The sequence below is a fragment of the Artemia franciscana genome, chromosome 5, assembly GCF_032884065.1.
Source record: "Artemia franciscana chromosome 5, ASM3288406v1, whole genome shotgun sequence".
NCBI lineage: Eukaryota > Metazoa > Arthropoda > Branchiopoda > Anostraca > Artemiidae > Artemia > Artemia franciscana.
The window spans coordinates 8,104,629-8,126,551 of record NC_088867.1 but is presented as its reverse complement, the minus strand read 5'-3'; the positions used below and the strand labels follow the sequence as shown (position 1 = coordinate 8,126,551).

The 21,923-nt window shown below is 35.3% G+C and overlaps 1 protein-coding gene across 1 annotated transcript; it reads right to left on the bottom strand.

The window, feature by feature from the left end:
* Nucleotides 1-12,413: 12,413 nt before the first annotated feature.
* On the bottom strand, nt 12,414-21,837 carry LOC136026946 (uncharacterized; the record flags this gene model as incomplete). The annotated part of the gene is given in 2 exon segments (XM_065703804.1): nt 12,414-12,992; nt 21,520-21,837. Coding segments are annotated over 2 exon segments (417 nt in total). The 3' UTR covers nt 12,414-12,786.
* Between the last annotated feature and the right edge of the window lie 86 nt (nt 21,838-21,923).

The following is a 21,923-nucleotide window of genomic DNA, read 5'->3' as shown; positions in this document are numbered from 1 at the left end:
TTTCACGGACAAAAATCAGCACGCAAAAAGTTCTATGAACAAAATCAACACACGGCATGTTCCATGCACAAAACTGATTCTTGAAGTGAAAACTTAATGTACAAGTTTCACAAAGAGAAAATTAAACTCGCAACATGCTTCACGAACAAAAGTCAGCACGCAAGAGGTTAAAACAAAAATCAGCAAGCAACAAGTCTAATGAACAAAATCAGTTTCAACAGGAGAGAAAATAAATTTGCAAGTTTCACGAATAGAAAAATCAACATGCAAGAAGGTTCAAGAAAAAAATCAGCACGTAATAAGTTCCACGACTAAAATCAGCACGCAGCAAGTTCCATGGTCAAAATTGGTTTACACTGGTAGAAAAATCCATGCATTATTTTAAAGGAATATGCAACATCTTTCACGAACAAAAGTCACGCATCAATAAAAATCAACACGCAACAAGTTCCTTGAATAAAATCAGTTTCAAGAGGAGAAAAATCAACTTAAAAGTCTCACGAAGAGAAAAATCAAGATGTAGAAAGTTCCTGGAACAAAATCAGCATGCAGTAAAATCCATGAAAAAAACAGTTTCACAAGGGAAAAAACATTGTACAAACTTTTGAAAGAGACAAATCCACATGCAACAAATTTCCGGAACAAAAATCAGCACGCAAAAAGTTTTATGTAAAAACATTAGTTTCACTTTGAGAGAAATCAAAGTACAAGGTTCGCGCAAAGTAAAATCAAAATACAAAAAGTTTCAGAAAAAAATCAGCACGGAACAAGTTCTATAGACAAAATCAGCAAGCACCAAATTCCATGAATAAAATCAGTATACACGGGGATAAAAATTAATGTGTAAGTTTTACGAAGAAAAAAGTCGACATGCAAAAAGTTTCACAAACTAAAATCAGCATGCAGCAAGTTCTACGGACATATCAACACACAGCAACTTCTATATACAAAAAGTGATTGTTGGAGGAGAAAAATCAATGTACAAGTTTCACAAAAAAGAAAATAAACATGCAACATGTTTGACGAACAAAAGTCGGCGCGTAACAAGTTCCACGAAGAAATCAAAATCAGTGCGCAACGAGCTTTGTGAACAAAATCAGTTTCACGAGAAGAGAAAATCAATGTACAAGTTTAACGAAGAGAAAAATCAACATGCAACAAGTTTCACGAAAAAGAATCACCACTTAAAAAGTTCCACGACTAAAGTCAGCACCTAAGAAGATCAATGGAAAAAATCGTTTTATACTGAGAGAAAAATCCATATTCAATTTTCACGCAAAGAAAAATGAACATGCAACATGTTTCACGAACAAAAGTCAGCACGCAATAGGTTCCATGAACAGAAAAATCGGCACGCAACAGGTTCAATGAGCGAAATCAGTTTCACGTGGAGAGAAAATCAATGTACAGGTTTCATTAAGAAAACAATCAACATGCAACAAATTTCAAGAACAAGAATCAGCACGCAGCAAGTTTTACGAACAAAAATCATCGAGCAACAAGTTTCATGAATAAAATCAGTTTAATGAGGAGAAGAATCAAAGTACAAGTTTCACGAAAAGAATGAATCAACGTGCTACAGGTTTCACGAACTAATGCAACCAGGCAGCAAGTTCCATAAACAGAAATTCAACACGCAACAAGTTCCATGAGCAAAATCAGTTTCACGAGGAGAAAATCAGCTTACAAGTCTCACGAAGAGAAAGATCAAGATGGAACAAGGTTCTGGAACAAATGAACATGCAACAAATTCCATGAGCAAAATATGATTCTCGTGGAGAAAAACATACAAAAAGTTCTACGAACAAACATCAGCATGCAATAAATTCTATGAAAAAATCCGTTTCAAGAGGAGAAAAATCAATGCGATTGTTTCAATAAGAGTAAAATAAATATGAAACAATTTTCAAGAACAAAATTCAGCACGCAACAAGTTCCATGAACAAAATAATTACGCAACGATCTCCAAGAACAAATTCTGTTTCACGCCGAGAAAAATTAATGTACAAGTCTTAAGAAGAGAAAAAACAACATGCAACAAAGTTCAAGAACAAAAATTGGCATGCTACAAGTTCCATGAACAAAATAAGTTTCACATGGAGAAAAATCAGTGTATTGGTTTCACAAAGAGAACAATGAACACGCAACGAGTTTTATGAACAAAAATACACACTCAACAAGTTCAAACAAAAACAGTGGTAATTTTTTAGTTTTTAAATCTTTTTTTTAGAGAAGGAAAGGTTGAAAAACCCAAGGGTACGATAATTTGTGCCAGAAGGGTATCATTTGCCAGCCGTAGATTACCAAGGGGGCAGCTGCATACAATTTTTGGAATCGATGGAACTTGGACCGGTTGACGGGGTCAGAATTGTGGAATTGGAGGTCAGAAGTGGGAAATCCGGAGCTGATGCAACCGGAGCTAGATCTGGAGTAGGTATTGGAGGGGGCGTGGTGAGAACTGGAATCAGTTGAACTAGAGTGGAAGCCAGCAGAATCAAAGGTGGAACTGTTGTAACCGGGGTCGGAAGTGGGGGAAGCGCAACTGGATGTCACTTCATTAGAAAATATATATAAATTTCTTAGGAACGAAAAGGGGTGCCAAAAGGGCAGTAATGCTGTACAGTGCCACATTCAGTTCTTAAGGTGCAGGTTGTCATACAAAATAAACAGTTAACATAGTTATTTATTTCTGCCAAAAAGTTGGTCCCACAGTAAAGCGGCATTTTCAGTCATTTTGTCACGCAAAACAACAATTCCAGCCATAAGAATGCCAAACAGTTATTGCTTCGAAATTCTGAGATAGTCAATTGATTTAGAATTACCAAAAAAAAAACTAAATGCTTATTGAGCCTCCTGTTTCGGAGGCAGTAATGCCGTACGGTGGAGTATTGGTTTCAAAAGGTGAGGGTTTTCCTACAAGATAACGGTTAACATAGACCTTTATTTTAGCCAGAAAGACTGCCCCACGGAAAAGTGACGTTTTCAGTCATTTTCTGGTGCAAAAGAACACTTCCAGCTACTAGGAAATTGTGAAATGGGAAAATAATTTAGAATTACGGAAAAACTATATGGGTATTGAGCCTCCTGTTTCAGAGGTAGTAATGCCGTACTGTTGCACATTGGTTTCTAAGGGTGGGGGTAGTCCCACAAAACAAATGGCAACATAGAAATTTATTTTAACGCTTCATACAAGATCATCATATGTTCAGGCTTGAAAAAATTGGGTATGGTTGTATAAGATAGAGCTTCAGCTATTATGGAGAAGAGTCGGTGGCTCTTTATAGAGTTTGGAGTGGATTGGGCCTTGTGTGTCAAAAGTGTGTTTCTAATTCTTGGTGGGTCTTCAGATGAATACAGTCAAATTTTCAAGCATAGCCAATTGCAACACTAGTTAAGAGTATATTGAGCAATTTCTTGAATTTTTTGATTAAACGTGTGCTTTTACATGTTGTATAGGTCCTTGCGAACTTCCAACTTTGTTTTATGTTGCAGTACCGAGGAATTTGCAACGTCATAATTTATTATCCATTTTCTGATCATCATTTCATAGCCTGCTCAATTAAATTGACCAAGCACTTTTTAGCGTGTCGGTTGACTCATTTCTGGATAAGATAACCTTCCCTTTCTATCACCTTTTCAGGTTGCCTCAAAAAGACAATTGAATGTTTCTAGATATGTTCCGGCATTGAAATTTGCCATTCCCCGAAGGAATTGGTTGCTAGGGTCCTGGTGGAAATTGTTGCTAAGGGTACCACTTGAATTTATCGCTAGGGACAAATTGAAATTGGTTTCTACGCCCCGGTGGAATGGATGTTAGGGGAGCCACTCGAATCGCTCGCTAGGGGATGGGTTGGCCACATATTGTCATGGTTGTGTGAATAACCATAGTCATTGCTCAAATACGCAGCGTTTCCATTAAAACCCTCAGAAATAATTCTCAATTTGTTTTAAATGTATCTCTAATAACATCTCCCCGCCTCTGGGATTGATTTATAGGCCCAGCCTCCCCCATTGGAATTGGTCACTAGGGAGTGAGTCAGCTATTGAGTGTCTCAGGCTGGAACCTGAGATAAAATCATACCCAGAATAAAACGGCCAAGATATAGAATTAAGTCACATATATTTTCCCCCCTTTTCCTGTATTTTGAGCAAACTTAGATAATTCTCTAAGAAAGAGAATTTTCCTATTTTTTAAACAGGAATTATCCTTCTCTAGGAAAACATCTCCGTAAATCTTTTAAGAAGGACCCTCTAAAATGCTAAGATCATACCACTAAGAAGGGAAGAATCAGATTGTTTGGGTTTATAATTCCCTTCTAAAGCATCACTTAGCAAGGAGGTGCATCTCAGGTATAACCAAACTCTAGTAATCAATTTTCAAATTAGTAATCAATTTCAGGTATAACCAAAATCTAGTAATCATCTCAATCACTGCAGCCATAGGAAACGCGTAATCAAATGCTTAATCATTCTAGTAAGCGGAACATGAGAATTCTCCACGTGTGGAATTTGTTTATTTCGTAGAATCTATTTCTTGATTCATCTAGCAATAGATTGCTAGTTCAACTGTGTAGGGTGCACTTCCATTAGATGGAACTGGACCCTTTTGAATCCTGATAAAGACAAAAATCATTAGAATATAAAGGTCCCCAGAAAAAAGAACTTTTTGCAACACCGACGTATACCGTCAACACGTCACCTTCCACATGTGCGCTGTCATTTACGTAACATCCTGTATATGTGCTGTCATTTCATAACATCCAACGTATGTGTTGTCAATACGTAACACCCCCATGTGCTCCCGTCCTGTAACACCCGAGTGTTAGATTGCATCATATCCCACATGTACATCGTCATTACATCACATCCACAGTGTCCCTGTCTTTACTTGACATCTCACGTGTGCACTGCCATAATGTACTAATTTCTGCGCTGTCCTTACCTAACACCCACCCGCGCACTATCGTTATGTATGACATAATGACTTGTGTGATCTTATCAATTACAAGCATGGGTTTCCCAGTGGGGAGGGGACTGAAGAAACAAGTCACATGTGAATGTGTCATCATTGGCACAAGTAAACATTCACCTATTACGCAACAACCTTGAAGAAAAAAATGTCTTAAAAAACGTTTTGAAATATCCTGAAACGTCTTGAAAAACGTCTTGAAGAAAAATGTCTTAAAAATCGTTTTGAGATGTCTCGAAACTTCCTGAGAAATGCCTTCAAGAAAAATGTCTTAAAAATGTCTTGAAATGTCTTAGAACATCTCGAAAAGGTCTTGCAGAAAAATGTCTTGAAACATCTTGAAGAAAAATGTCTTAAAAACATTTTAAAATGTCTTGAAACGCCTTAAAAAATGCGTTGAAGCAAAATGTTCTTTAAATGTCTTGAATTTTCTTGAAATAGGTCTTGAAGAAAAATGTCTTAAAAAAATTTTAAATGGGCTGAAACACCTTAAAAAATGTCTTAAAGAAAAATGTCATATAATCGTCTTAAAATGCCTTGAAAATGTCTTGAAGCATCTCGAAGAAAGCACTCCATATTACGTAACAAGCATTTGCAGTCGATGCATATCAATATCCATTACGCAAAAAATACCTGCCTCGTGGCCTGAGGGAATCGCCACTAAACTTCTTCGTGATTAAAGGTTTAAAAGAAAAGAGTAGCGCCTATATCTGTCGTTGAATCCAAAGGGCGGTCACTGCTAATATTAAACCTAGGTGGGCAAAATAGACATATTATGATAATCACAAGACCTTTAAAAGATGAAGTGATGATTTTTTCAAAGTACTTGGGGGACATTCAGAGAGAGATAAGAGTGTCTTGGGTGGTCGCTAAGTCTAGTACTATATATTGATAGTCTGTATCCTATGTTTGCAAAGATGTTTAAGACAGTTTTTCCACAAAATGAAAAATATGCCTTCCTGATTCCATTGTAGCCTACTGTCTTCCGCCTGCATAAGGAAACACTATATAATTCTCTAAATTAGAAATTCTAAAGTACGTTCTTACATAATTTTTAAAAGCAGGTCATTTTACTTGAGCCTCTCCTCCCTTAGTGCTTAAATATACGGCGCAAACAATAAACACCCCCCCCCCTAATTTCAGACATAACAGAAAATAATGAATCTAATGGCACTGCTTTATTTGTAGCCTATTTCATGTTTAAGAAAATTCATGAATACATTTAATTGGCTCTTTCATTAGTTAGGAGATAAATTAAGTAAAGTGCTCTTAGGAATCATTGCGTAAGTGTGTTTTTTAGAATTTATATGGTAGTTTTCAGAATTTTAGTGTTATTTCCTTCTGGGATGACCAATTACACTACTACACTAAAACTGTTTTCTAAAATGAAAGTGACTAGCGACGTTAAAACTTAAAAGGAACATAAATGATTCCATGGTAAATTTAGGGCAGTTTATATTACTGACCTACAAATAAGACGAACATACCACTCGATGCCTTTTCATGCCTTTTCCGAATTGAATAATCACTTCTCGAAAATTTAATTCCAAGCCCATTACGGATCCTCAATGTTCATACTTTTTTTTTTCTCTTATTTTTGTTATATAAAAGGATTAAAATCAACAGTTCTTACTTCATTATATACCGAATAATCGCAGTCAATATTGCAGTCAACATGTAGAATAATTGCAGTCAATTGCAACTCTACAATACTTTACCTCCAACCCCCTTATTTGCAAATATACAACCCGAATTATACAGCTCAGATTTTTTTTTCTGGGATGTCATAAGTAAAGATTTAAAGGAAATGGGAACTTCCTGGGAGGGTGTAAAGAGGGAGGCCTTTAATAGATTACTGTCTTCCGCCTGCATAAGGAAACACTATATAATTCTCTAAATTAGAAATTCTAAAGTACGTTCTTACATAATGTTTAAAAGCAGATCATTTTACTTGAGCCTCTCCTCCCTTAGTGCTTAAATATACGGCGCAAACAATAAACTCCCCCCCCCTAATTTCAGACATAACAGAAAATAATGAATCTAATGGTACTGCTTTATTTGTAGCCTATTTCATGTTTCAGAAAATTCATGAATACATTTAATTGGCTCTTTCATTAGTTAGGGGATAAATTAAGTAAAGTGGTCTTAGGAATCATTGCGTAAGTATGTTTTTTAGAATTTAAATGGTAGTTTTCAGAATTTTAGTGTTATTTCCTTCTGGGATGACCAATTACACTACTACACTAAAACTGTTTTCTAAAATGAAAGTGAATAGCGACGTTAAAACTTAAAAGGAACATAAATGATTCCATGGCAAATTTAGGGCAGTTTATATTACTGACCTACAAATAAGACGAACATACCACTCGATGCCTTTTCATGCCTTTTCCGAATTTAATAATCACGTCTCGAAAATTTAATTCCAAGCCCATTACGGATCCTCAATGTTCATACTTTTTTTTCTCTTATTTTTGTTATATAAAAGGATTAAAATCAACAGTTCTTACTTCATTATATACCGAATAATCGCAGTCAATATTGCAGTCAACATGCAGAATAATTACAGTCAATTGCAACTCTACAATACTTTACCTCCAACCCCCTTATTTGCAAATATACATCCCGAATTATACAGTTCAGATTTTTTTTTCTGGGATGTCATAAGTAAAGATTTAAAGGAAATGGGAACTTCCTGGGAGGGTGTAAAGATGGAGGCCTTTAATAGATTAGGTTGGGGGAGGAGTGTGCATAGCTGTGTTGGTCTCAGCCGGCTTGGCGCTGCAGTGAGTTATTATTAGTAGTAGTAGTTTCGGGTTATCGATTTGGTCACAGTGGATTCAATGTACTCGTAAACCGGTTTAAACAAGAGTAATGCTAACAGCGTTTTATAAGTGCTATATAAAATATGAGAAAAGGGTATCATCTTCGAGGATCTTCAAAGGGCTTAAAATAGAATTCTCGAGTAAACAAATTATTATATTCGGAAAGAATAAAAAGAAAAGCGTTGAGTGGTAATTTCATCTTATTCGTAGGTTTGTAATATAAAATGCACCGAATTTACCGATTCCACACATGAGGGGGGTTGTCCCTTTCTCTTTCCGCCTCTCGTTAATCTAAAGTGTGACATTTTGTCCCAATTCCTTAAAAAAAACTGCTCAAGTACAAGGGTCGCAGATCTAAAACAGAAAAGCACAATTAAACTTCAGCGTTAAGAGCGAGCAATGAGAAGTGGAATTCCCCACTTCTATATACTGAATATATACTGAATGAATATACTGATTATACTGAATGATTTTTGTTTGTATTAAGTTTTAATGTTGGTATTTACTCTCGTTTAAGAAAACCTTCCTTTTTTTATTGAATTTTTGTTCATTGACGCGTAATATAATCAAGGTCACAAGGGCATCCACTGGAAACTTTCTGGGGGAGGGGCAGACACCAATATAGCAGTGGTGGGCGGGGGAGCACTGGAATAGTGCTCATATAAAATTTATATATTTGTCTCTGGTTGCTGGCATAAAGATAAATTTCATATACAGAAAAAACCAACGCTATATTGTTACAAATATATAGCTGCTGTCATATCTATAACTGTGCCGACTGAGACGCTTCTTCTTGCGTGGTCTTCAAATGTTATTCTTAACCGATGTTTTTTTTTTTCGAAGGTAAAGGTACAACAAAAGATCAAAGTGCACTTCCTGCAATAAACAATTTTTGAAGAATTGCAGCTTAAAGTTTGAAGTGGCATACACATTACACGGCCGACACATGGACTTTCATAGTGAAGAAGCGTCATCCCGGTACAATGAAATTTTGAAATACAAAAATAAATCTTGCTAAATTATATTTCAGGTTATTTCGATTTCCAAGAATCCATGTCATCGTACATTAAACCTTCAGTTTATTTTCATCAGTTTTCCCATTCTCTTGATTTTTATGAAGATTTTATTTCATTTTATTGGCAATAGCTTAACTCCAGTTATTTTGATTTCGGTTCGTTCGAAGTCTGACTCGAATGTTGATTTCAATACGATCTAAGTCAAAGGCATTTGAAAAGAAAGGGCTGATGGCATTATTGCTGCAGCTGTTTAGTCTTGGAGGTGAAAAAGGGGGGTGGGGGTGGAATCCTTTCTTTTAATTTGTGCCTAAGTTTGATTTCATCTTCATTTCAGTATCTTATGTCACGCTGTTTTTCCTGATTTGAAGATATTTCTTACTCGCATTTTTTCTGTCGACTCTTTCTCTCAACTCTACTTTATAAAACAGTAAAAAACTTTGGCGTAAAGAGCGGAACGTTGAGGAGAGAACAGCCCCTTTAATATACTGAGTAATTTCTATTCGTTTTAAGTTTTAGTGTCACTTCTTACTTTGAGTTCGTGGTAGCCACAACACTGTGCTGGGTAGAGAATTTAGAGTGGCGAAACCCTATACAGGCCAGTGTATTCTCCTGATGAGCCCTTATGTTGGGTGTTGCCTCTGAATTATTTGTCTATATTATTTTTTCTATTGTTTGGTAAATGACGACTTATACTTATTGACGACATGACTGCCTGTCCATGGATTATTCTTTATGGTTGATTGTGTGTGGCTATGCTGTTTGACCTATGTGATTGTATGGATGAGTAGGGTTAAGGCCTCATTCAAGTGCTGGTCTATATTAATCACTAATTTAGGAAAACGGTCTTCCTTTTCTCTTTCTGTCTCTCTTTTTTTTGTGTGTTTGTGCTGTTGCATTGGTGATTTCCCTTTTCATGATATATGTCTCCCCCCAGTCAACACCTCACTCTTTACACTAAAGCTTAAGTTTTGTCCCAATTCCTTAAGAATGACCCCTGAATCACAAAGACCGTAGAATTAATAGTTGAAATTACTGAAATTACACTAGCGTAAGGAGAGGGGTATTAGGAGGAGTTGAACCCTATATGCGTAATAATTTCTGTTCGTTTTAAGTTTTAATGCTGCTTCTTCCTTTTAATTAAAAAAACTTTTTCACATTTATTTTTTCATTGTTTATTTTTAAAAAATGATAGAAAATCTTGCGCCCCCTTCATGGAAATTTTTTTCCCCCGTGACAAATTCCTCCATGGAAATATTCCCCACGTAACCCCTCCCCTCAACCGCTCCTCCTCATAACCAAAAAAATCCCAGTGAAAACGTCTGTACGTGTCCCAATAACCATTACTATATGTAAAGAATGGTCAAAGTTTATAACTTACAGCCCCTCCCCCAGGGACTGTGGGGGAGCAAGTCGTTCAGAAAGACAAAATTATTAGATTTTTCGACCATGTTGAATAAAATGGCTATCTCAAAATTTTGATCCGGTTACTTTGGGAAGAAAATGAGCGTGGGAGGAGGCCTAGGTACCCTTCAATTTTCGGGGTCACTTAAAAAGGGCACTACAACATTTTATTTCCGTTGAAATGAACTCGAGATAAACTGGGGGTGCCAGCGTCCCCTTGTCTCTATGTCAGTAATAGTATCTTTTATATATTTACTGTGTCCACTATAAACTTAAATTGTTCAAGCAGCCAATACCAATCTTAGCAGCGAAATAGAAAAACAACTTTTTTCAACTGAAAGTATGGAGCAACATTAAAACACAAATCGGACAGAAACTATTACATAAATGGAGGGAGATACCCCTCCTCAACACCTAGCTCTTTACGATAAAGTTTTTTAGTACTTTTTAAAAGACTAATTATTCTAATTAAACGACCGTTGCATTTCAGGAGTCATCTTTAAAGAATTGAGTCAAAATTCAACCTTTAGCGTAAAGAGCAAGGCGTTAAGGAGGGGGTAGTCCTCTTAATATATTTAATCATTTCTGTTCGTTTTAAGCTTTAATATTGCTCCTTACTTTCAGTTGAAAAAGCTTGTTTCTTTAATTAATTTCTGATCGTTTTTTAAATAATGCCAAGAAATCTGGCCCCATCTCCATGGAGATAACCCCTCACCACAGGAAAATCCTCTACACAATTTAATCTTGGTGAAATTTTACATTGGCCAATCACCTTTGACAACTTCACGCGTAAAATTGAGACAGAAAAGAGACAGCAAGAGATACAAAAATAATTCTATATAGGAATTCTGGCAAATTTCTCCTGTGTATAATTTTCCTTGACAAGTTTACCCCTTTAAAAACTTCCTTCCCATGAAAAATTCCCCCCCATGGAGAAACCCCCAGCAGAAAATTCGTCCCCAACCTCCACCCGAAAATGTATGCATACTTCCCAATTACTAATACTATGGTTAAACAATGAGCAAATTCTGTAACTTTTAAATTTATAATTTTGTAAATTTAAAAATTTTATGACATTGCTCTGAGGCTGTGGGGGGAGGGTATGTTTTATCCAAAGGCATATTTATTTGGCCTTTCATCCATGATGAAAAAAACGACTATCTCACAATTTCGATCAAAAAATTTTGGGGAAAAGGGGCGGGGAAGTTGCTCTCCAATCTTTTTGTCACTCAAAAAGGCCACTAGAACTTTTAGTTTCCGTTTGAGTGAGCTCTCTCAAGATATCCTTGGAGTAATGGTTCGACACGATCAGCCCTGGAAAAAACAAATTAACAAGAATCTGTGGTCTTTCTTCTGGAAAAAAACAATGAAAAATTCCGCATTTTTGTAGATAGGAGCTTGAAACCTCTGCGGTGAATCTGATAGTGATTTTTTTATTTAGATTCTATGACTTTTAGGGGGTGTTTCCCCCTTTTTCGAAAACCAGGAGTGGTATCCCTTCATAGAACACGACAATCATTCATCATTCATTTAAAAGAAATCCTAGATTGTGTTGATAAGCTATAAATGGATTTTTTTTGTTGTTGTTGAGGTGAGTAGTGATGCATCCCCAAATATTTAAACAGGGCGTTCGGCTCAGTAAAGTACACTTGAAAACAAAAGTGTATCAGAGGATGGGTTTGCTTTGGTTGATTGCCTCCGTCCTAATACACTAGAGGGTATGTTAAGTGAGCTTGGGGATTTCACAACTCACACCATCCCTACCGTTTATAATGAAGATGAATTAGAAAAAAGAGGCACGGGATATGAAAAATCCGTAACACCCTCTGTTTTGCCAGAATTTTATTCAATCGAATCTGCCTTGCAAAATATATATGTTTATAGGTCTGAGTTTGGGGATCTATTCAATTCACTTATGGTGGGTAGCATCAGTAGCTCTTATTTAGTAAATTAATTAATATTAATTTTGTTATTGTATAATTGGTTAAATTATTAAATATTTACTATTAAATCGTTATTTCGTTTTTTTATTATTTCTTGTTTTCAATTATGCTATGTTATTATTTCATTTAGTTTTATTTACAATAATGTCTTTGCTTAATTTTGAGAGAGGTGTCAGTTTTTTTGGACCGAATAGCAACTACGTTATTTTTGGGTCAGACTGAAATCTTAAAAAATCAAGATTTTTGTTCATGAACAAAAAGCTTTCTAGAATCACAATGTGGTTTATTTTCTGCATGCCAGATAATAACAAAACAATATCAATATGGATATGCCAAAATTTCTTCTTTCAAAAAAAATTTTGTTATTTCATTAATTCCCTCTAATAACTAAAATTGTGCTCATTGAAGTAACCATAATGGTCACTGGAAAATCCTTTTATCAATATCACAGAAATAAAGCGTTTCTATTAGATAAAGCCTTTACTGCATCACGAAAATAGTTGTAAGCATCATTTTTTATGGGGCAATGCATTTGCCCCCACTGAGCCTTGTCTTTAATCACTATAAACTGAGATAAAATTTTGTTATTATTGTTTTTGGTAGCCTTGCAGAATGATCTTTCACGTCAGGCTGTGTTAGCTCGGATTTGCCAGTTTAAGCATAGCCTTAATTCTACTTCCAAACTCTGACTTGTTCAAATACTTCCTTTCAATTGTCTTGAGAAAACGTTCAGTTTCGGACAAAAGCTTCTCAGATTCAACGGCCAAGTTTTCCAGCTCATCATTGAGGGAGTCGACACTTTCTTCAATGAACTTCTCATGTTGCCTTTTTGTTACCTGAACTGAAAAACCAAGAGTTAGGCAATTTTATTAAAAATTATCAATGTATATTTTTTTGAAATTTCAATAAAGAAGAAAAAGATAGCTCTTCGTAAAAACCAAGGATGTACCATGAGTTTTCATATTTTGGAGACAGTAAGGACAAAAATTAATTTTCCTTGATCAGAACGTTCCTTTGGACAAGCTAAAAATTTTCCTTGCATCCAATGAGTCAAAGCAAAGTCATAGGAAAAGAAAACAGTGTAGAAGAACAAAACAACATCAAAAAACATTGGAAACATTGAAACATTCCTGGAAATATTGCATTGAATACCAAAATAGCTGATATAAAAGAATTGGAATTGAGCTTAGTTATTATTGAATAATAAACTGAGCTTGAACAAGTATGACGTATAAACGGAATCTTAACAAGAACTCTAATATACAAAAACGTACTGTATATTTCTCATCCAGTTTCAGCTTATCAAAGGACATTTACAGTTACATTTAGTTGCAGAATTATATCTATATCGTCTATAATTTAAAAATCACCCCTACCTAGTAGTAGCCATTCTTGAGCTATTGAATTCAATCCATGAATTATCGTTTTTTTGATTTTTTGATTATTGTTAATGATCATTGATTATCAATATTTATTATCGGTATTGATTATTGATTATCGATGATTTATTAATGGTAATGATTATGGATTATCGATAATTGATTATCGACTGTTTATAATTGATTATTGGCCACTGATTATTGAATATTTATTATTGACTGCTGATTATCGATATAGTTAGTTGGCTTGGTCTGTGTTTCGGCCCAACACTTTCCACTACCTGTTCATCCCTAGTGAATCAAGCCGTGAAAAACCTACGCTTCGTTTACGGAAAAATATCCCCAAACAAAAGCCGTTACAACCGCAACGGTTTGTGCATGATTTATAATGCTTATTGCGCCCCTGTGCTTTTGTTTTTATCAGGCATGGCTCATCTGTTTCGTAAGAAAGATCGACATACTCTACGTACGGCTTATTTCAGATATTGCAAATTCCTCCTCCGGCTTCCTAGATGGCATCGAAACAAAAAAATAATTGCTCGATTTGGTATAGTAGATGTGCCTTCTCGGATTCGGTCTTCCAGTGACGATTTATGTAAAAAAACTGTCAACTTTATTCACGTTTATGACCCTCTGCAGCCTTTTTTCCATATTGATACTGGTTGATTTGTCCATGTTGTCTTTTGTTAGTTTGAATTTTGTTTTTCTTCTCTGTTTATTGTATTTGTTTTTGTTTATTTATTTATAATACTCCGTACTTTGTGTTTTTTATACTTTACGGGTAATAAAGTTCATTCATTCATTCATGCATTATTGGTTAACCACTATTGATTATTGATCATCAAATATCGATAATTTATTATTGATTATCGATTACTGATTTTCGATTATTGATTATGAATTATGTACTATTTGTCATCGATTATCTAATATTGATTATTGATTTGTTTTTGTTGTTTTGGAGCCTAAATTTTTTGAGATTTAGAATTGTGTTGGACTTAAAATTTTTTAAATTTTTTCAACTTTTTTCAATTTGTTAAAATCACCTTAAATGTGCTTATAACAAAAAATTCACATGTGATATTATAAAAATACAAAATGAAGATGATGTAAATTTGTCAGTCGTGATTTTTTTCTTTTAGAAAGATAATGTTTGTAGTGATGTTTTTTTTACTTTGTTTTTTAACTGAAAATTTTTCAACTTTTCTTTCAAGTAATAAAATCACATTAAATACACTTATAAAAAATATTCACCTGTGCTATTTTAAAAATACAAGATAAAGATGTTATAAATATTTCAGTTATAATATTTTTCTATTAAAAAAATAATGTTCGTAATGACATTTTTTGGACTTAGAATTTCAAGGGAATGTTTTCTTACTCTCAGGGTTGCATTTGCATGCGTCGCTCACAAATGTCATAACCTCTAGTTAAAGCAGGAAGTTTCACTAGAATTGTTTTCCATATCAACTCCTTGAACAAATGGACATGTTTCGAACTGTTTCATATATTCATCTGTAAGCACACCGTCATATTCCCGGTTTGCAACCCCACCTGCACAAATGCATAACTTTTTTCGTCACTTTGGCCAATAAAAAAAAATCCAACTTTTGCAAGTTTTATGGTATCAATGAAATCCTTCGACCACCTTACATAAAACGTCCTTAGTCTAACATCCTGTCGCTTACAAACACTACCTTCATCTTGAGACACTAAAAGTTACGAGGTATACCATGGTGGTTGCAGACGAAAATTATTATAGTTTTGACTATAGCTTCTTGATCCCATGTACCGCTTACAAATGTCTTAGCCACCAGTTAAAGCAGAACGTTCAACTGGAATGTTTCCCACATCAACTCCTTGAACAAAAGGAGATGTTTCAAAGAATTCTCTATGTTCATCTATAGGCACATCACCCTCTTCCCAGTTTCCAACCCCACCGTCGCCAAGAAGCACACTGAACCTGGTCACTGTTGCCAACAAAAAGAGTCCAAGTTTTGCAGGTGTTTTGGTAACAATGACATTTTTTACCATCTTCCATTAAATATCCTTAGTCTAACACCCTCTCGTTAAGAGCACCGAATTTTTCCTGGCCAAAATTTTTACTATTGTACATTCTACAACTTGTTTGTCATGATTTGTGCAGCTATGTGATACGTAGTCATTAAAATTGGTTTTTTGTATACTCAGAGTAAAATGATCTGCTGAGGGCACCTTTTGAATCAAAACATGGAATTTTTACTCAAAAGTCAGAGATACAAGAAATGGAATTTTCAGAGACACACGGACACACATACACAAAAAGACACATAGACTGAAAAATATCACTAAGACAATCAAAAAAGAGGGAGCAAAAAGAAACACAGCCAGAAGTACAAAAAATACACATAGACACACAGACAAAAAATGAGACATAGACGCACAGACAGATGGACTAAAAGACACTTAGACACACATACAGACATAAAAAAAGACACATAAGCACACGGACAAATGGACACATAGACGGATACACATACAGACGATCATGGAGAAAAAAGACACATAGAAACACGGACAGAAAGACAAAAAGACATATAAACATACAGACGGGTGCTCGGAGGGACAGAAAAAAAGACACAGACAAGGACATACAAAAAAATACACAGACAGACGGACAAGAAGATCAACAGGTTGTTAAATTGGTAAATATTACAGTTTTAAATCAAAGATTTCTCTTTCAACTGACCTGTTTTAGGGAAATGTTTGATGTTACTTGATACAAGCAAGTTTGAATCACGGAATTTACCCTGGGAAAACTTCACTGATTTTAAAAATTAAAGAATTTTCTAAAAGTTTCATATTAGAATTGAGCATGGTGTGCTGGTAATGAGTTTGACATAGACAATATGAAAAATTTCTAAGCAGATTTGACAGGTTATTCGGTAACGCACTAGATGGACTGATGTAATAAACCAACGCCTGGTCAGCTGCAACATCAACCCAAATGAGGCCCCATCCTTAGCCTTGTACAGGGTTGCTTGGAGAAGACTGATGGCACTGTCAACCAGTTTTCTCTACGCTGGCGACCCTGTTGAGTAAGAGCGTTAAGTCAACAACTGGTATTAACAACTGGTTCTGACAAATGAGTATTTTTTGGAAGGGGACCTTAGGACAAAAGATTGCTAAATCAAGTATTTGTCTTATAATTGGCTTTTTTAAGGAAATGTTTGACGTTGCATATTAGAAAATGAGGTTGACACAGACAATTTGAAATGTTTTCTGCGTAAATTTGACAGGTTAGTAGCTAAGGATTTTGTAACGAAAATATTTTTGGAAGGGTGCCATAGCACCAATACAGATTTAATAATTACAGATTTAAATCAAGGATTTTCCTTGCAACTGGCAAGTTTTAGCGAAATGTTTGATGTTACATGCTAGAAAAAAGCTTGAATCACGGAATGTACCCTAAGAATTCATCATTGATTTTGAAACTTAAAAGGATTACTATTAGGCTTGTATTAGAATAGTACATAGGTTGACAAAGACAATTTGAAATGGTTTCTGCGTAAATTTGACAGGTTAGTAGCAAATGATTCTGTCAAGTGAATATTTTTTGAAGGGAACCATAGGACAATAGATTGTTAAATTGGTAAAATTTCAGATTTAAATCAAGGATTTGTATTGCAACTGGCTTGTTTTAGGGAAATGTTTGATGCTAAACGTTGCAAACAAGCTTGAATAATGGGATGTATCATGAGAAATCCTCATTTATTTTAGAAATAAAAGAGAACTTTAACAGGTTCATATTGAAATTGGGCATTGTGTGTTGTTAATGAGGTGGGCATAGACAAGGTGAATTGATTTGTACGTAACTTTGATAGGTTGATAGAAAATGATTCTGTCAACTGATTTTTTTTTAAAGGGACCATAGTAGAGAGGGAGAGAGAGACAAAACCATATACAAATACACAGATTCAGACACACAAAGACACCAAGATTGAGACAACAAAGAGTCAAAACCACATGAACCGCACACAGTCAGACACACAAAAACACCAAGACCCACACAGAGACAAGATACACAAAAGAACAGATGAGCGTGAGGTTAGGTTACATTAAGTTAACTACTTTTATGTTAGGTTCGTTTAGGTTAGGCTGGCATAGCCAAAAAGTTCTAAGTCTAAAAAAATTTAGGTCTAAAAAGGGGGGAGCAAAAAGTTGGGGGATGGGTATTGGACGGCCCTTGGCGGTGGGATATGAATGACCATTTCCTCTAAAAAGGTGTTGATATACGCGCTTAATCGTAATGAATATGATGACATAAACGGTTACACTGTGTCCTTGTTAATATATGCTATCAAGCAAAGTTCAATATTATATATTAAATTCTACTAGTTCAATTTGAAATGAAGCAAAATGGTTTACTGAAGTGGTCAGTCCTCTTATTCTGTGAAGGTTTAACATATGTTAATCATGACCATACAGGTATATGTAAATGAAGTAACCGTAGGAATATGCTAATGATGTATCCTCTTCAGTATACTAATGAGGTTTATGGTATTTGCAATGAAATGTCGTGTATAATCTTTAGATCCTCAGGCTGTCCCTGTTATAGCATCACTACTATCAATGAATATTAATGAAGGAAGTTCAGGATTAATTTAATCAACGTTACCCAATAGAACTGTCGTAAATCCAAGTTCAGAACTTTTATCTGACCTCAATCTCACCTCTGTTCAACCTTTTTATAATCCTGGCCTTGATAGTTCAATCACAGATGCCCGACTTTGTTTTGACAGTACAAAACTGAATCTGCCTAGTACCAATGACTTCCCTGCTCATATACGCAAATGTGCTAATATAATGTTGGCAGTTTTTTGCAAATTAAGAGATAAATGTGATTTTGGACATGATCATGCTCCAAGCAGGGTGCAGGAAAAAAATATTCTTGACAATAGTGTTATCAAAAATTGTAAGTTTTTTAAACAAGGAAATTACAAATTAGGACCAAGGTACCCTTATAATCATGGATCTATTACCCATAACATCAAAAAACGAAATGAAGCTTGTCCAGGAGTTTGTTCTCGCTTTTTATATAACAAGTGCGACAAAAAGTTTTGAGGAGCAAGAAACCCTTTTCATCAAACCCCTCTCGATAATAATTTCTTTTTGTTTTAAGCTTTAATGCTGCTCTTTACTTTCAATTGAAAAAAATTGTTATTTTTTCGAACTTAATATCAGTAAAAGACGAATATTTTGCTGTCACTCCATGGCTAGGATTTAGATCTATCCATATACAGAATTATATTTTGAAAGTTGGTGAACATGATTTTTTTTTATTAAATTCACGTTGAAAACTGGTTGAAAGTCGTTGAAAAAAGGATAATTTTCCGGTTTCCTGATAACATTTAGATCCTACTCTATGAAAAAGATCAAGTAATATCATAATTCTTGCTTGGTGAATGAGTAGATCCAAGAGACCTATGGACCTTTCTTTGCGTTGCAAGCTTACAGCTCATGCCTTGTCACAAAACCATTTGTTTCAGAGGGAACGTATACCATAATTAAGGCTCACTTGGTCCTGTTTTACATGACGTATAGCATGTTTTTAGCGCATAACAAGACGCAAAAAACGCGTTACATATTTTACGTGACACAAAACATGTTTTACATGTTTTTGGAGCATAGAATGACGCATAACACACATTACATGTTTTACATGACACCAGCATGTTTTACATATATGTTTACATACATGTCTTACAAGAGCACCAGCAAAAAGATCATGTATTTTTTAGCTAGCAATTGATAGTGCCCAATTATTCTTTCAAAATGTATTGTCCCAACCAGGGTTCCTTTGCTCCAGTCTACTTACCCTGAAATTTTCGTCCTGATCAGAAAAAACGATTTTGAGCCAAATTCTGGATGTCAACAAATGATAAGACCCGATTCTCAGCTGTGATAATTAAAAGGGTGGCAAACACCATTTTGGTAGCTTTTCAGGAGAGCCAAAAAACGGACAATTTTTGTCTATGGTGTATGTCCCTTCTAAGTTTCTATTCCTTTGTGTCTCTTTTTTTTCTAATTTTGTCCACGTCCAAAAAAGGGGTATGTCTCTTTTTATCTTCGTAACGACACCACATACGCAACTCATTATCGATAAAAACGAAATATGTCACCTTTTTAATTATCACAGCCGTCAGGTGTGAGGTAGTTCAAAAGTGGCGTATGTCTCTATTTTATCTTCGTAACGGTACGAGATACCAAAAAAATCTGACTGCACTATTAGACTCCTCGTACTAAGTTTGCCCACGAATCATAGATAACTCAAATCGACCAAAATAGCCCATTTGCCCTTTAATTATCACAGCCGAATTTGTCAAAATGTTTTCTCCTCTTATGTTCATGTTGTGCAATGTGTATCCCGAGTAAGCTGCAAGCCAGCTGAAGATGAAACACATTTGGGCCTATTTTAAGCACCAAAGAATTGTTTTCAATGGTTTCTGTTGTCATCGAGGTTCTCTTGTTCCTATTTATATGCCCTGTATGTTTCAAGCCTTTCAGAGACTAAGCAAAATGTAGCCCCATTTTCAGGCGTCACGAATCTATCCAGCAAAAAAATAATTCTATTTTTTCTGCACAAGGGTTCATCTGGTACTTGACATTTTTAATGCTATTTTGAAGCCGTTGGAAACAAGAAATATATGGCACCATGTTTGGTTTCGAGGAATGTCTTTAGTCTTTTGGAGTGGGATGATCAAAAACATACCAAATTTATGAGCCCCTGGCACACCGAAAAAAAGACAACAACTATAATCAGCGCTTTTTTTGCACCGATGGAGATTTTTATAACTTTCATATAATTAAAGCTATTCTAAAGTGTGTTTCAAGGACAATTGACATTTAAGCGAACACTTGCTATACTATGTTTAGAATATATAAGTGAGACAGACAAACATTGCGCCTGGTAGCTTTATGAATCTTTACGGCCAAAATATTTTAGAATTTCGTTCTCATTAAAATTTTCTTGGCTCAGTCTATATATAATTTTAAAAGAAAAAGTTTGCCGTCTCTTTTTTGGTCTCATTCAGCGTGACACAACTTTCAAATTAATCAAGGAGTAGAAGGATTTAGTCCATTTCCGGGCCAACTGATAAATTTGAGCGTCAAGCCAATTGAGAAAATGTTTTCTGGTCCAAGTTTTCGGATGCCCCTGCTTAATTTTTTTCCCGCGAGGACTCCCTTGGGCGAAGAACTCTCGGGGATAAGTTTCAAGTTCTTCAGAGGAAAATAACATTTTAAGCCCTTTTCTGAGGAGAGAGGGAGGGGTGGCAATTTTTTAAAACATCGCACATAAATGCGTATTACTCGCCTCTATCCAAAAACAAACATTCTTAAAAAGTATTCCACATAAAAAAAATATTCCGCATCAGGGTCGTATCCATGATCTTTCCGGTTGTGTGTACTACGAGGGGGGGGGGTGATCAGTACCAAAGGATTTTTTTGCGGAGATTGGTTAAAAAATAAAAACTTTAAAAAAACGTACCAAAAATTGTTTATATTCATTTTTGTTACGTGTTTACGAGTCACACAATCATTTGAGGGGGGAGGGGGGGTTAAGACCCCCTAAACCCCTTGGATATGGCCTTGTTTCGCACTTCAATATGTTAAAAATTTAACATAATTGGCGTATCATCTTGGTACACCAAGCCATTCTATTTTACAGTAATATTATGATTTAAGGGCGTTAAACGGTGATTTAGTTATTTTTGCATAAAGATGATTAGTAGAACGACATAAAACTGCATCAAGACCATGAACTAATCAAGGACTATGTTGGGGAAGGTGGGAAAGGAGGTTCGTCAATCTCGTCGAAAAAGAAAAGCACAGGAATTTATGACTTCCAACAAAATTGTTTAAATTTCAAAAAAGTAGAGCAGGAATCGAGGGCCGTTCCCTGGGTAAAAGCCAGAACAGAAAAACTGGGATTTCAAACTTAATACTTACGATTTTGTTGATTCAAAAATCTCCAATTTAGTTCTTCTAAGTCCTCTTTAAGGATTGCTACGTGATCTTTCAAGCCTGATATTTTGTAGTATTTTTCTTTTACCCCATCCTTGAAATCCAGAACGGTAACGATTTCATCATTTGTAACAGCAGCGTGTGTTGAAATATTGATAAGAACAATACAAAATAAAGGCACTAATAGGTGCGCCATTTTATCACTGACCGTTTGATTTGAACTAGATTCAAAAGTTTAGAGTTTCTCCTGCCAAATTCCTCGGAGACACATTCCAAAGTTGATTGGTCATTTAAGAGATAGAATTGCAATTTTGTTTATTATTTAATTTACAACTAATCCCTATATTAGCCATGGTAAAATATACGACTTTCATGTATTGTCGGTGACA